Source organism: Zophobas morio, unplaced genomic scaffold (genome assembly GCF_036711695.1).
Source record: "Zophobas morio isolate AGI-343-1 ecotype UQ-CSIRO unplaced genomic scaffold, CSIRO_AGI_Zmor_V1 ptg000014l, whole genome shotgun sequence".
NCBI lineage: Eukaryota > Metazoa > Arthropoda > Insecta > Coleoptera > Tenebrionidae > Zophobas > Zophobas morio.
In genome coordinates this window covers 18,378,801-18,395,106 of record NW_026972119.1, presented here as the reverse complement: position 1 = coordinate 18,395,106, position 16,306 = coordinate 18,378,801, and the positions used below count along the sequence as shown (strand labels likewise).

Genomic DNA, 16,306 nt, shown 5'->3' with positions numbered 1-16,306 from the left:
AGCGAGGTATTAGACTGTTCCGCCTCCTCAATACGGGTTTCCATAATCCCTAAACACAGAATTAAGTGGACAAAAATAAAAATTTCCGAGTTTGATTACAGAAAATTTTTAATTCAAAACTAGAACACAGACGAAACTTTGAAATTAATAAATGTATGAAAATTAACATAACGTTTGTATCTGTTCGAATGGTGAAACATGTTCCCGGTTGTTTTATTGTTGTTTGTGCTCTTTCTAAGATAATTTTCATTTTTTTTTTTCGTAGACTTCATATTAATTATTATTATTACATATTATTTCTTTTCGACATATGTATCTGACTACAGAACCGAATGCTCTGAATTCTTGAAAAAGTGTTAAGGTGATGCTAAGCATTTTAAAAGGTTGATCAAAATATATGCGTTTATCCCCTCACACAAAATTAATTAACTCACCACGAAATTTTGCTGCATAAATATTATCTAAATTTTATAGAATAACATACACCTGCACTTGTGGTTTATAAATTCGTGTTGACCCTAGACATCCAGGTTTTTGGAAAAAAAATTAAAATTGTATAACAATATTTACATTCCTCTAGTCGTGCTTTATGAGTTAATTTTCAGTTTTTACCCTTGACGTCCAGTTTTTTGGAAGAAAAATCAAAACTGTATAGCAATATTTTACGATTTAACTTTGAAATTGCAGAACCGAAAGCTCTGGAATCTTTTAACGTTTTAAGATAAGATAATCAGAAAGATGGTGAATTTTTCATGAAAATATTAATAATAAAAAGTCCGTTTTAGCTCCAAATCTATCAGTTTCTAACATCGAACAATGCTTTCATTCTTCCGGACGAGTTGGGTTATATTTGTGTGGTGCGGCAAATGTGCATAAAACTGCATGTGCATATTTATGTATCCACTCTTCAGATGATCACCACGACATCCACATTTGCTAAAAATATAAAATTTATTTGTCTTCGACTTTCCCACTTTACTCTCCACATTTACCCCACAGAGAAAATTTATGTAGCAGTGCACCGTCTTTCTTGCGCTCAAACAACTCTAATAAGATTTTCCCGTGGTAGTGAAATTCAGCAGCGCAATTCAGACAAGACCAAGCATGAAAAAATAATTAAAGTTGCGGACTAAGACTACGAGTAATTACAATTCTTAATTTACAAGGGTCAGATGACAAGTCGGAAAACAACAGTGATAAACTAATCTAATTTATTTAATCGTTTTTTGTTATTATCTAATAACGGAGTTGACATTTTCGGTTTGTTTATTCGGTTATAAAACTGTCACTTTACGCGTATAGGATCTCGCAGCTTTAATTTCACTGCGACTAAATAAACAAAGAAAATGGTGTTTTTACGGTTTCATGGTTATAGTTTTGATATATGTAGTAAAGTTGTAGCTTCATGACTTCACATATGTCACACGATATTAGTTCTTGGGGAAACTTTAACGTCATGGAGCGATTCTTCAAGCGGCTGTATTCATATTACGCTATTAAAGTTGTGATAAAGAAGGGCAATCTATGTGGTTAGCCATCATTCTTACACGCTGCCAACAATAAATACACATATACTTTCTTCAGTCGTGAAAAAGCCAAATAATTTAAATTAATATTCAGTATGCATGGAGATACTGCATTTATTTTAAGAGCACCAGCATTGACCTCCAAGCCTCGTACATATTTTAGTTGCAGTAATTTTAAAGTTCTCGATTCATGCAAGTTTTCAGCAAAGTTTTTAAATTTTATGTGTTTTGACAACCTAATGAAGTTTATCTTTCCAAGTGACACAATTCTCAACTGCAGTTTCCTCTCTGGCCTGCATGCGATGAACGAAGTTAGGTTGACATACTTGCAATGAATATAGAATAAGATTGGTACGTGTGCAGGAGGCTTAATACTGGATTTTTTGAGAAATGGGTGTAAACTATACTATGTTTACGCACACAATATTTTTCTGTTATAGAAGCACGACAAATACTGTTAAAAATATAGTAAAAACAATCATAACGATTGTTCAAAGATGAAGTTTGCAGTACGAGCCACAATCGAGAGTGGTAAAAAATTAAAAAACTGAAAAACTGAAATATCCAAAAGTTGGAAAATCCAGAAATTGCAAAATACCCAAAATTGAAATGTTGGAAAATTAAGAAAATCAGGAAATCGAGATATAAAAAATCGTAAGATGGAACAATATCATATTAAAAAAATCGAAAAATCGAAAAACTGAAAAATCAAAAAACCAAGAACTCGAGAAATCGAAAAATATAAATTTTTAAAAATGGAGAAATTGAAAAATCTAGAAATTGAAGAAGCGAAAAATTTAAAAAACGGGAAATTGAAAAATCTCAAAAACTGAAATGTCGAAAAATTGGATAATCGAAAAGCCGAAAAATGAAAAAACTGAAAACCCAAAGGTCTGAGATGTCGATAAACCGAAAAACCGAGAAATCGAAATACACCAAAATCGAAAAATTCAAAATTTTAAAATTCAAAAAACCGATAAATTGAAAAATAGAAAAATCAAAAAATCGAAACTTCGAATTCTCAATAAATCAGGAAATCATAAAATGAAAAACTGAAAAATTTTAAACCCTAAAAGTTAGAAAAATAATAAAGGACAATAAACTGAAAAATCGAAAAATAAGAAATGTTTAACATCAAAAGTTGAAAAACCGAAAAATCTAAAAGCGAGAACTTGAAAAATCGAAATACCGAGAAATCGAGACATCAAAAAATCGAAATATTGAAAATTTAAAAATTAAAAAAATTAAAAGAAATATCGAAGAAGTCAAAATCAAGAAATAGCCAAATTGAAAAATCTGAAATTTTAAATATCGAAAAATTGAAAAATAAAAAAATCTTGAAAAATTGAAAAATCGAAAAATCGAAGAACTAAAATACTGAAAAAATCGAGAAATCTAGAAATAGGAAAATAAAAAAAAACGATTATTAGTCGACAAATCTAAAAATCGTATATTCAGAAACGCCAAAAATTGAAAAATTGAAAAATCAAAAATTTGAAAAATCGTAAAACTGAAATGTGGGACAACTAGGAAATCAGAATGTAAAAAAAATCGAGAAATCGAAAGTTTGGAAAATCTTTTAATTGAAGAATCGAGAAATTGAAAGATCCTGAAACTAAAATATCGAAAAATTGAGTATCTAAAAAATCTAAAAATTGAAAAATCTAAAAATTTTATCAAAAATCAAAAATTTCAAAAATTGAATAATTGAAAAATCCAAAATGTAAAAAATCCAAAAATCGAAAAATTTAAAGTACTACTTATTGAAATTTAAAAAATCAGAAAATTGCAGTTTCAAGAAATATAGTTTTAGAAATATCGAGAAGTCGAAAAGTCGAAAACTCGAAATTTAAAGAATCGAAATAATGAGAAATCCCAAAGCCGAAATATAGAAAATCTGATAAATCGATAAATCTAAAAATAGAAAAGTCGAAAAATCAAAAATTCGGAAATTTAAGAATTCGAAAAATTGAAAATTAAAAAATTCTTGAAAAATTGGATAATAGAAAAATTGAGGAACTGAAAAAGGGAAAAATTGAAAAATTGACGAATCGAAAAGTCAAGAAATCAAAATGTCGAAAGGTCGAGAAATCGAGAAATGAGAAAATCAAAAAATCGATTATTAGTCGGGAAATCGAAAAATAAAGAAATCAAAACGTCGAAAGGTCGAGAAATTGAGAAATGGGAAAATCGATTATTAGTTGACAAATCGAAAAATCGCATATTTAGAAACGACAAAAATTGAAAAATCAAAAAATTGAGTAATCGAAAATTTGAAAAATCGTAAAATTGAAATATCGGAAAATTGAGAAATTAAAAAGTAAAAAAAAAACGGAAAATTGTAGGTGCGAAAAATTAAGGGAACTAAAAATTGGAAAATCCCAAAATTGAAAAGCCGAAAAATCGAAAAATCTAAAGGTCCAGGATATCGAAAAATCCAAAAAAAGGGAAGAAATCTAAATATGTACACCAAAATTGAAAAATTCAAAATTGAAGAATTGGGAAATTTTAAAATTTAAAAATCCCAAAAATAGAAAAATAGAAAAATCGACAAATCGAAAAATCGAAAAACCGAATGCTCGATAGATCGAGAAATAAAAAACCGAAAAACTGAAAAATCAAAAAATCAAAAATTTTAAACTCAAAATTTGAAAAACCGAAAATTTAATAATTCAGAAAATTAAAAAAAATATCGAACAAGTGAAAAACAGGAAATCGAGGAATTGAAAAATTGAAAATTAAAAAAATCTTGAAAAACTGAAAAATAGAATCGGAAAATCGAGACTCAAGATATCAAAACGTCGAGAGGTCAAGAAATCGAGAAATGGAAAACTAAAATAATCGATTATTAGTCGACAAATCGAAAAATTGTATATTTAGAAACGACAAAAATTGATAAAAATAAAACAATTGAATTTTCGAAAATTTGAAAAATCCTAAAACTGAAATATCGGAAAATTTCGAAATTAAAATTCAAATCTAAGATTTGAAAAAGAAAATGAAGGTGCGAAAAATTAAAAGAACTAAAAATTGAAAAATCCCAAAACTGAAATGTCGGAAAATTGAAAAATGAAGAAATCGAAACACACCGAAGTCGAAAAATTCAAAATTGGAAAATGCAAAAAATTTTAAAATTTAAAAAACCAATAAATTGAAAAATATGAAAAATAGAAAATCGAAAAATTGAAAGATAGGAAAATTTAAAAACCGAAAAACTGAAAAATCGGAAAACTGAAAAATCGAAAAATCAAAAATTTTAATCATCAAAATCAGAAAAGCGAGAACTCGAAAAATCGAAATACCAAGAAGTCGAGACATCAAAAAATTAAAAAAAAATATGTGGAAGAAGTGAAAATTAGGAAATCGAGAAATTAAAAAATTGAAAATTAAAAAAATCGATTATTAGGCGACTAATAGGTAATTGAAAAATCGTATAACTGAACTATCGGAAAATTGAGAAATCAAAAAGTAAAGAAAACGAGAAATGGAAAGTTTAAAAAACGGGCAATAAAGAACCGAGAAATTGAAAGATCCCAAAACTGAAATATCGAAAAACGGAATAATTGAAAAAAAATAAATATTGAAAAATTGAACAAATTAAACAAAAATCAAAAATTTCGAAAAACTGAGTAATTTAAAAATCCAAAAATGGAAAAATCCAAAAATCGAAAGCCCAAAAAATCGAAAAATTCAAAAATAAAAACATTTAAAAATTGAAATTTAAAAAATCAAATAATTAAAATTTCGAAAAATTTAGATACAGAAAAATCGACAAATTGAAAAATCGTATATTTAGATACACCAAAACTTGAAAAATTGAAAAATCGAAAAACTGAATAATCGAAAATTTGAAAAATCGAAAACTGAAATATCAGAAAACTGAGAAATCAAAAAATAAAAAAAAAAACGAAAAATCGAAAGTTTGAAAAATCGAGCAATGAAGAATGGAGAAATTGAATGATCTTAAAAGTAACATATCAAAAAATTGAGTATTTGAAAAATGTGAACAATTGAGAAATCAAAAAATTGTTTCACATTTTTTTATCAAAAATCTCAATGACTACTATAACAATTCAACACGGATTCATAAACCAAAAAGTCAGGACTAGCTTACTTTGTTACATTAAAAACATAATATCAATAAATAACATTTATTCAATAAAATTGTAAGAGGCTAAGAGGCATGAACGGATAAATTTTGATTAACGATTTACTATGCTTCCAATAAGCTCAAAACGTTTTCAGGATTTCGAAGCATTCGATTGTGCAATTTCAAAAATAAATTGAAAATGGTATACAATCTTGACTTTTTTCCCAAAAATCTGAATATCTAGAGTCAAAAATAACTTAACACGGTTTCATAAACCACAAGTGGAAGAGGACGTTATTTTATAAAATTGAAACAATATTTACTATTGTAAAATTTGAATATGACGTCATTTCATTGTTGGTCGGAATGATCAGACAAAGTTGGTTAGCGTTTTACCATCTACATGAAAAGCCTAACATACATACAAAATTTGACAACAATCAGTCCGGTAATTTTGGACATTATCTGTCTAATGAAAATCTATTTCTTCGTACTTTAGAGATCAAGAAACATCGAGTAAACATGAAAGTAGCCAGTCGCGTGATGGACTGGATTACAATACTTCCTTAGCTTACATCTTCTTCCTGTAATTGTCTTTTAGATAAAAAAAATATAAAAAATTCTATTGTTTTTTATGTTAGAAAAAATTAGAAAAACCATTTTTAAGATAATCAAACAAAATAATTGATTCCTTCACCTTTAAAAATTAAATAAAAATATATTAATCGAGGCACAAATTATGACGTCATTAACTGTATAGAGGGGACGAACAAATAAATTTTACTTATTGATCTGTAATCACTTAATTCTTACTAGTTAGTGCCCTATCAAAATTTCAAAACATTAATTTCGTAAATTTTTTAAGCACACTTTAAAATTGGGTTCTACAATTACTTTTTTATTATTTGCCTAGCTGCTACTTTCCTGTTTTATCGACGTTTCATGGGGTCTAGAGAGCGAAAAATAAATCTTTTTTGCCGATTCTTTTTTTATATTGATTGTCACAAATAAAATGTCGCAAAATGAAATATGTATTGCAATTTTTTAAAGAAGCGGGATTTGTTGGACTGTACTTCAGGGGCGTGGGAAGTTCTGTCGAAATAACCTTCAACGTACTTTTTTTTTATTTATTTTAAAAATCACGATAATTAAGTTAGTTATTTTGACAGCCTTACTTTCAGATTTGGTCGACATAAGTAAAAAGAAATAACATGAAAATGGTTCCATGGTGACAAACGACAATTATTATCTGTTAAATTTGAATAATGTCACATTACATAGAATTAGAGAAGGTAAATCACAAATCCCAACAAGACTCTCTAAGGACAGAAAATATAGCTTTTGCTGAGGTCAGGTAGTGTTTACGATTATCATCCTACACCCTCTAATTCTACCACATTATGAGTTCAGGAACACCAACCCACAAACCAATGCTTTAAGATAGTCTATTAAAGCATTGTTTTCGGCTATTATAACTCTAAACCAAAAAGAGTCATTTTTCCGGAATTGAGAATTAGAATTAGAATTACCAAGCAATTTTGATTCGTTTTTGAACGCATTTATTTCAATGTCAAAAGTTTTCAGCAGAGATTTATTAAAAAAAATAACTAAAAGTTCTAACTTTCCAATTTTTTCTTGTCAGGTGTATTCCAAGGTTGAGGTTTAGGACCATTATCCTTTTTTTTGTTTCTGCTTAACCGACCACCTAGACTAATTGATCAACAATTTTATAAAATTTTTGTCATCTAGTCGATTCTAAACGATTTTCACGTACTTATGATCGCGAAAACTAAACCATTTTATTGAACACCAACGAAATCGCGAATCGCACGCCAAAAATGGATATAGGAAGCCAACTATTACACAGGACTATCAATTAGCATGCACATACTTCATCCAATTACTCGCTCGGTACACCGCCACCTATAAAAACCCAGCACTAACGCAGTTTCACTATCAGTCATCTATTATCACCCATCATGACGTCGACGGTAAGCTCGTAGGTGTATTTTATTGTGCCACTGATTTATTTTATGTTCCAATGCAGTTCTTCATCCTCGTCTCTTTATTGGCTTTCGCGAATGGCGGACTCGTCGGGGCACCTGTCGTTCCATTAACCAACTTCGTTCCTAGTCCTTTATATTCATTTGCATACGACGTCAAGGATTCTTTAACCGGAGACTTTAAAAGTCAAGTTGAAAGTCGCAGCGGCGGCTACGTCCGGGGGCAGTACAGCGTTATCGATCCCGATGGTACGAAACGCATTGTGGATTATACCGCTGATCCTATTCATGGATTCAACGCCGTAGTGAGGAAAGCTCCGATCGTCAAAGTGGTTCCTCCGGTGGCGGTGGCTCCGGTGCCAGTGGCGCCGGCCCCCGTGCCAGTAGCGCCAGTTTTCCCGCCGCCGGCCTTCGCGAGGGTCGCGCCGCCCCATGTACATGCACCGGTGGCATATAAGTATTTCTAGATTGTGGTGGAGATGGCTGATTTTTGCAGTATTATACATACAATTGCCTAGTCTATGTTGATATTGTTCAGGAAAGATATCTTTATTAATTTTTATTTTATTTAATAAATCAATTGAAATATAAAAAATAAATTGGATTTTTTTTTTATAAAAAGTGGATTGGACGATAAGTTGACATCGTGATCCAGGAAGATCTCCGAGAGCTTATAAATTCATTTTTAATATAAAAAAATTGAAGGACGAGCCTCTAGGCGGATAATTGTTGGGTGATTTTTTGTGAACAAAATTGTGTTTAAATACACACATCTGAATTAAATAATGAGTTAATGTTATTTACGAGAGTTATACGGCAAATAATATTTCATCGCTGTTGTTAATTAATGGGATTCATTATAAAGTGAGTCCCTAAGCACACGCTCCTCTATGAGTATATCTCATTAATTAATTAGCTAAAGAGCGGATTTATATGCACAAATATTTGTCAAAATACGCCAGTTTTATGCACATATGAAATTTACCTCAGGCGACTCGGAAACGAAAACACGAGAAATGGCTGTAATTACCTTCATTTCATGTAACATATTTCTACATAAAGCATAAATCGATAACATTTTACATAAAGAAAAACTTCTTTGTATATCAGCTGACATAATGAGTAAAGCTTGGAATTAAATGCAGAAAAAAATATGTAGAGAAATTTGGCATATATTGTTACGTTGGTCGGTGAATAAAATCGGCGTGGGTAAAACTCAACAATTTTATTTCTCAGTATCTCCAATCTATACGACTAACTATACAGCGATTATGTACAGAATAATTCCGACTCGACTGGAATGGATTTGACTAGACTTGTCTGGACTACACTAACTGGTCTCGGCGGTGGTTACCCATTTAAATAGCCACGCGGTCCTTCTCGAAGGTCTCCGTCATCGCTTCTAGGGTTGTCTTGAAACACCCATCGCGACATCCGCTTCCAGGCTTTTCTCCGGCCGGCGTCACCGACAATGAGTCATCATGGCCGTACATACTAGAAACCATAAAATTACTTCTTTACACATGAATATTTTATTTCTATCATTTCTTACAACACTTATAACTTATATAATAGATACATATTTGGACTTAAACTACACATTTACAAATTAAAACTAACTATGTCGGTGTATTCTATTACTCTATTAACTTGCTATTTTATTGACTAACTAGTTACTCTCTTGGAAAATATTATTATTTACATTTATTATAATATGTTTTTCTAGATTATCATTTATTTGTCATTTATCAAAAATACGAGATATGCAAATTGCATTTAATCCGCTGGCAAAATTTATTACTATTAATAGAAATAAAAACAGCTTAAAAACCAAAGTTATAAAATTATTTGCAGCTATACAAAGTGTTCTGTTTTTAAGGCGTAACATAAGTTGATTTTTTAAAATGTCATACCCTGTATATTTTCACATATTCTTACGCTTTATAAGTAGGTGTAGGTTATTTTTGAAATTCTACTGCAAGGTCATTCCAATTTTATTCAAAGATATGTCATTTGCCAGAATCAGTCTTACCTTACCAAGTACTAGCCCCGCCCACCCGCCCTCTATTTTCTTGGAAGGTATGTCATTTGCCAAATCAGTCTTATCTTAGCAAGTACTAGCTTCGCCCACCCCCTCTCTTCTTATTCTAACCACTAATTTTATTTCTTTTTAGTATAAGATTAAGATGAGATCAATCACTGAAAAAGAGACAGAGTGGGTGGGCGGGGCTAAATATGTTCTTCTGTCGAGTGGGAGTGGAAATTAATAATAGAAACTAGAATATGAAAAAAGTAAAAAAGCGTTAATCTTTAAAATATATGTATTTCAATTGGCGTTTTAGAAAAACGGTAGGAATTTCGAAAGAAACGCAGCCGAAAATCACTTCTGGATATCGAAATGTACAAGAAAATATCTTCAACTAAATTCCGCGTATATTTGAAAAATGATCGAACATGTCAAAAGTGCCGAAAGCAGTCTTAACTTATCAAATACTAGCCCCGCCCACGCACCCTCTATTTTGTTAGAAGATATGTCATGTGCCAGAATCAGTCTTACCTTACCAAGTACTAGCCCCCCCACCCGCCCTCTATTTTCTTGGAAGGTATGTCATTTGCCAAATCAGTCTTATCTTAGCAAGTAATAGCTTCGCCCACCCCTCTCTTCTTATTCTAACAACTAATTTTATTTCCTTTCAGTATAAGATTAAGATGAGATCAATCACTGAAAAGGAGACAGGGTGGGTGGGCGGGGCTAAATATGTTCTTCTGTCGAGTGGGAGTGGAAACTAATAATAGAATCTAGGATGTGAAAAAGCAAAAAAGCGCTAATCTTTAAAATATCAGTATTTCAATTGACGATTTTAGAAAAACGGTAAAAATTTCCAAGGAAACGAAGCCGAAATTACTCTCGCCTTAGCAGGTACTAGCTCCTCCCACCTCCTCTTTTGTCATTCTAACGACCAATTTTATTTCTGTTCAGTATAAGATCATTCATTTGATTCACATCGGATAAAATCAATCATTGAAAAGGAGATGGGGTGGGTGGGCGGGGCTAAATATGATCTTCTGTCGAGTGGGAGTGGAAACTAATAATAGAAACTAGAATATGAAAAAAAGTAAAAAAGCGTTAATCTTTAAAATATCTGTATTTCAATTGACGATTTTAGAAAAACGGTAGGAATTTCCAAAGAAACGCAGCCGAAAATCACTCCGGGATATCGAAATGTACAAAGAAAGTATCTTCAACTAATTTTCGCATATATTTGAAAAATGATCGAACATGTCAAAAGTGCCAAAAGCAGTCTTACCTTATCAAATACTAGCCCCGCCCACGCACCCTGTCTTTTCTTGGAAGACATGTCATTTGCCAGAATCAGTCTTACCTCACCACGTACTAGCCCCGCCCACCCGCCCTCTATTTTCTTGGAAGGTATGTCATTTGCCAAATCACTCTTTTCTTAGCAAGTACTAGCTTCGCCTAGCTCCTCTCTTCTTATTCTAACGACTAATTTTATTTCGTTTCAGTATAAGATTAAGATGAGATCAATCACTGAAAAGGAGACAGAGTGGGTGGGCGGGACTAAATATGTTCTTCTGTCGAGTGGGAGTGGAAACTAATAATAGGAACTAGAATATGAAAAAAGTAAAAAAGCATTAATCTTTAAAATATCTCTATTTCAATTGACGATTTTAGAAAAACGGTAGGAATTTCCAAAGAAACGCACCCGAAAATCACTCCTGGATATCGAAATGTACAAGAAAGAATCTTCAACTAATTTTCGCATATATTTGAAAAATGATCAAACATGTCAAAAGTGCCAAAATCAGTCTCACCTTATCAAATACTAGCCCCGCCCACGCACCCTCTATTTTGTTAGAAGATATGTCATTTGCCAGAATCAGTCTTACCTTACCAAGTACTAGCCCCGCCCACCCGCCCTCTATTTTCTTGGAAGGTATGTCATTTGCTAAATCAGTCTTATCTTAGCAAGTACTAGCTTCGCCCACCCCCCCTCTTCTTATTCTAACGACTAATTTTATTTCCTTTCAGTATAAGATTAAGATGAGATCAATGAGTGAGAAGGAGACAGGGTGGGTGGGCGGGGCTAAATATGTTCTTCTGGCGAGTGGGGGTGGAAAATAATAATAGAATCTAGGATGTGAAAAAAGAAAAAAGCGCTAATCTTTAAAAGATCTGTATTTCAACTGACGATTTTAGAAAAACTGTAGGAATTTCCAAGGAAACGAAGCCGAAATTACTCTCGCCTTAGCAAGTACTACCTCCGTCCACCCCCTCTTTTCTCATTTTAACGACCAATTTTATTTTTGTTCAATATATATAAGATCATTCATTTGATTCACATCGGATAAAATCAATTACTCTAAAGGAGATGGGGTGGGTGGACGGGGCGGGGCTAATTATGTTCTTCTGTTGAGTGAGAGTGGAAACTAATAATAGAAACTAGAATATGAAAAAAGTAAAAAAGCGTTAATCTTTAAAATATCTGTATTTTAATTGGCGATTTTAGAAAAACGATAGGAATTTCCAAGGAAACGAAGCCGAAATTACTCTGGGCTTAGCAGGTACTAGGTCCGCCCACCCCTTCTTTTCTCATTCTAACGACCAATTTTATTTTTGTTCAATATAAGATCATTCATTTGATTCACATCGGATAAAATCAATCACCGAAAAAGAGACGAGGTGGGTGGGCGTGGATAAATATTTTCTTCTGTCGAGTGGGAGTGGAAACTAATAATAGAAACTAGAATATGAAAAAAGCAAAAAGCGCTAATCTATTTTTTTTGGAAGGTATGTCATCTGCCAAATCAGTCTTATCTTAGCAAGTACTGGCTTCGCCCACCCCCTTTCTTCTTATTCTAACGACTAATTTTATTTCCTTTCAGTATAAGATTAAGATGAGATCAATCACTGAAAAGGAGACAAGGTGGGTGGGCGGGGCTAAATATGTTCTTCTGTCGAGTGGAAGTGGAAACTAATAATAGAACTAGGATGTGAAAAACCAAAAAAGCGCTAATCTTTAAAATATCTGTATTTCAATTGACGATTTTCGATAAACGGTAAGAATTTCCAAGGGATCGAAGCCGAAATTACTCTCTTCTTAGCAGGTACTAGCACCGCCCACCCCCTCTTTTCTTATTCTAACGACCAATTTTATTTCTGTTCGGTATAAGATCATTCATTTGATTCACATGGGATAAAATCAATCACTGAAAAGGAGATGGGGTGGGTGGGCGGGGCTAAATATGTTCATCTGTCTAGTGAGAGTGGCAACTAATAATAGAAACTAGAATATGAAAAAAGTAAAAAAGCGTTAATCTTTAAAATATCTGTATTTCAACTGACGATTTTAGAAAAACCGTAGGAATTTCCAAAGAAGCGTAGCCGAAAATCACTCCTGGATATCGTAATGTACAAGAAAGTATACTAATTTTCGCATATATTTGAAAAATGATCGAACATGTCAAAAGTGCCAAAAGCAGTCTCAGCTTATCAAATACTAGCCCCGCCCACGCACCCTCTATTTTGTTAGAAGATATGTCATTTGCCAGAGTCCGTCTTACCTTACCAAGTACTAGCCCCGCCCACCCGCCCTCTATTTTCTTGGAAGGTATGTCATTTGCCAATCAGTCTTATCTTAGCAAGTACTAGCTTCGCCCACCCCCTCTCTTCTTATTCTAACGACTAATTTTATTTCCTTTCAGTACAAGATTAAGATGAGATCATTCACTTAAAAGGAGACAGGGTGGGTGGGCGGGGCTAAATTTGTTCTTCTGTCGAGTGGGAGTGGAAAATAATAATAGAATCTAGGATGTGGAAAAGCAAAAAAGCGCTAATCTTTAAAATATTTGTACTTCAATTGACGATTTTAGAAAAACGGTAGGAATTTCCAAGGAATCGAAGTCGAAATTACTATCGCCTTAGCAGGTACTAGCTCCGCCCACCCCCGCTTTTTTCATTCTAACGACCAATTTTATTTCTGTTTAGTATAAGATCATTCATTTGATTCACATCGGATAAAATCAATCACTGAAAAGGAGATGGGGTGGGTGGGCGGGGCTAAATATGTTCTTCTGTCGAGTAGGAGCAGAAACTAATAATAGAATTTAGGATGTGAAAAAAGCAAAAAAGCGCTAATCTTTAAAATATCTGTATTTCAATTGAGGATTTTAGAAAAACGGTACGAATTTCGAAGGAAACGCAGCCGAAAATCACTCCTGGATATCGAAATGTACAAGAAAGTATCTTCAACTTAATTCCGCGTATATTTAAAAAATGATCGAACATGTCAAAAGTGCCGAAAGCAGTCTTACCTTATCAAATACAAGCCCCGCCCACGCACCCTCTATTTTCTTAGAAGATATGTCATTTGCCAGAATCAGTCTTACCTTACCAAGTACTAGCCCCGCCCACCCGCCCTCTATTTTCTTGGAATATATGTCATTTGCCAAATCAGTCTTATCTTAGCAAGTACTAGCTTCGCCCACCCCCTCTCTTCTTATTCTAACGACTAATTTTATTTCCTTTCAGTATAAGATTGAGATGAGATCAATCACTGAAAAGGAGACAGAGTAGGTGGGCGGGGCTAAATATGTTCTTCTGTCGAGTGGAAGTGGAAACTACTAATAGAACTAGGATGTGAAAAACCAAAAAAGCGCTAATCTATAAAATATCTGTATTTCAATTGACGATTTTAGAAAAACGGTAAGAATTTCCAAGGGATCGAAGCCGAAATTACTCTCTTCTTAGCAGGTACTAACACCGTCCACCCCCTCTTTTCTCATTCTAAGGAACAATTTTATTTCTGTTCAGTATAAGACACATTCGTTTGATTCACATCGGATAAAATCAATCACTAAAAAGGAGATGGGGTGGGTGGGCGGGGCTAAATATATTCTTCTGTCGAGAGGGAGTGGAAACTAATAGTAGAAACAATAATATGAAAAAAGTAAAAAAGCGTTAATCTTTAAAATATCTGTATTTCAATTGACGATTTTAGAAACACGGAATGAATTTCCAAAGAAAGCAGCCGAAAATCACTCCGGGATATCGAAATGTACAAGAAAGTATGTTCAACTAATTTTCACATATATCTGAAAAATAATCGAACATGGCAAAAGTGCCAAAAGAAGTCTTACCTTATCAAATACAAGCCCCGCCCACGCACCCTCTTTTTTCTTAGAAGATATGTCATTTGCCAGAATCAGTCTTAACTTACCAAGTACTAACCCCGCCCACCCGCCCTCTATTTTCTTGGAATATATGTCATTTGCCAAATCAGTCTTATCTTAGCAAGTACTAGCTTCGCCCACCCCCTCTCTTCTTATTCTAATGACTAATTTTATTTCCTTTCAGTACAAGATTAAGATGAGATCAATCACTTAAAAGGAGACAGGGTGGTTGGGCGGGGCTAAATTTGTTCTTCTGTCGAGTGGGAGTGGAAAATATTAATAGAATCTAGGATGTGGAAAAGCAAAAAAGCGCTAATCTTTAAAATATTTGTATTTCAATTGACGATTTTAGAAAAACGGTAGGAATTTCCAAAGAAACGCAGCCGAAAATCACTCCTGAATATCGAAATGTACAAGAAAGTATCTTCAACTAGTTTTCGCATGTATTTGAAAAATGATCGAACATGTCAAAAGTGCCAAAATCAGTCTTAAGTACCTTATCAAATACTGGCCCCGCCTACGCACCCTCTATTTTCTTAGAAGATACGTCATTTGCCAAAATCAGTCTTACCTTACCAAGTACTAGCCCCGCCCACCCACCCTCTATTTTCTTGGAAGGTATGTCATTTGCCAAATCAGTATTATCTTAGCAAGTACTAGCTTCGCCCACTCCCTCTGTTCTTATTCTAACGACTAATTTTATTTCCTTTCAGTATAATATTAAGATGAGATCAATCAGGGAAAAGGAGACAGGGTGGGTGGGCGGGGCTAAATGTGTTCTTCTGTCGAGCCGGAGTGGAAACTAATAATAGAAACTAGAATATGAAAAAAATATGTTCTTTTGTCGAGTGGGAGTGGAAACTAATAATAGAAACTGAAATATGAAGAAAGTAAAAAAGCGTTAATCTTTAAAATATCTGTATTTCAATTGACGATTTCAGAAAAACGGTAGGAATTTCCAAAGAAACGCAGCCGAAAATCACTCCTGGATATCGAAATGTACAAGTAAGCATCTTCAACTAATTTTCACTTATATTTGAAAAATGATCGAACATGTCAAAAGTACCAAAAGCAGTCTTACCTTATCAAATACTAGCCCCACCCACGCACCCTCTATTTCTTAGAAGATTTGTCATTTGCCAGAATCAGTCTTACCTCACCAAGTACTAGCCCCGCCCACCCGCCCTCTATTTTCTTGGAAGGTACGTCATTTGCCGAATCAGTCTTATCTTAGTAAGTACTAGCTTCGCCCACCCCCTCTCTTCTTATTCTAACAACTAATTTTATTTCCTTTCAGTATAAGATTGAGATGAGATCAATCACTGAAAAGGAGACAGGGTGGGTGGGCGGGGCTAAATATGTTCTTCTGTCGAGTGGAAGTGGAAACTAATAATAGAACTAGGATGTGAAAAACCAAAAAAGCGCTAATCTTTAAAATATCTGTATTTCAACTGACGATTTTAGAAAAACGGTAAGAATTTCCAAGGGATCGAAGC

At 33.2% G+C, this 16,306-nt stretch overlaps 2 protein-coding genes across 10 annotated transcripts in view; both read left to right on the top strand.

Annotated features, from left to right (window-relative positions):
• LOC135128588 (disks large 1 tumor suppressor protein) overlaps positions 1 to 16,306 on the top strand; it is a 1,417,771-nt gene that overhangs the window by 884,205 nt on the left and 517,260 nt on the right. The window lies entirely within an intron of this gene.
• On the top strand, positions 7,596 to 8,139 carry LOC135128600 (larval cuticle protein A2B-like). The gene is made up of 2 exons (XM_064055510.1): positions 7,596 to 7,607; positions 7,664 to 8,139. Exons 1-2 carry the CDS (start codon positions 7,596 to 7,598, stop codon positions 8,084 to 8,086), a joined length of 435 nt encoding a protein of 144 aa, XP_063911580.1. The 3' UTR covers positions 8,087 to 8,139.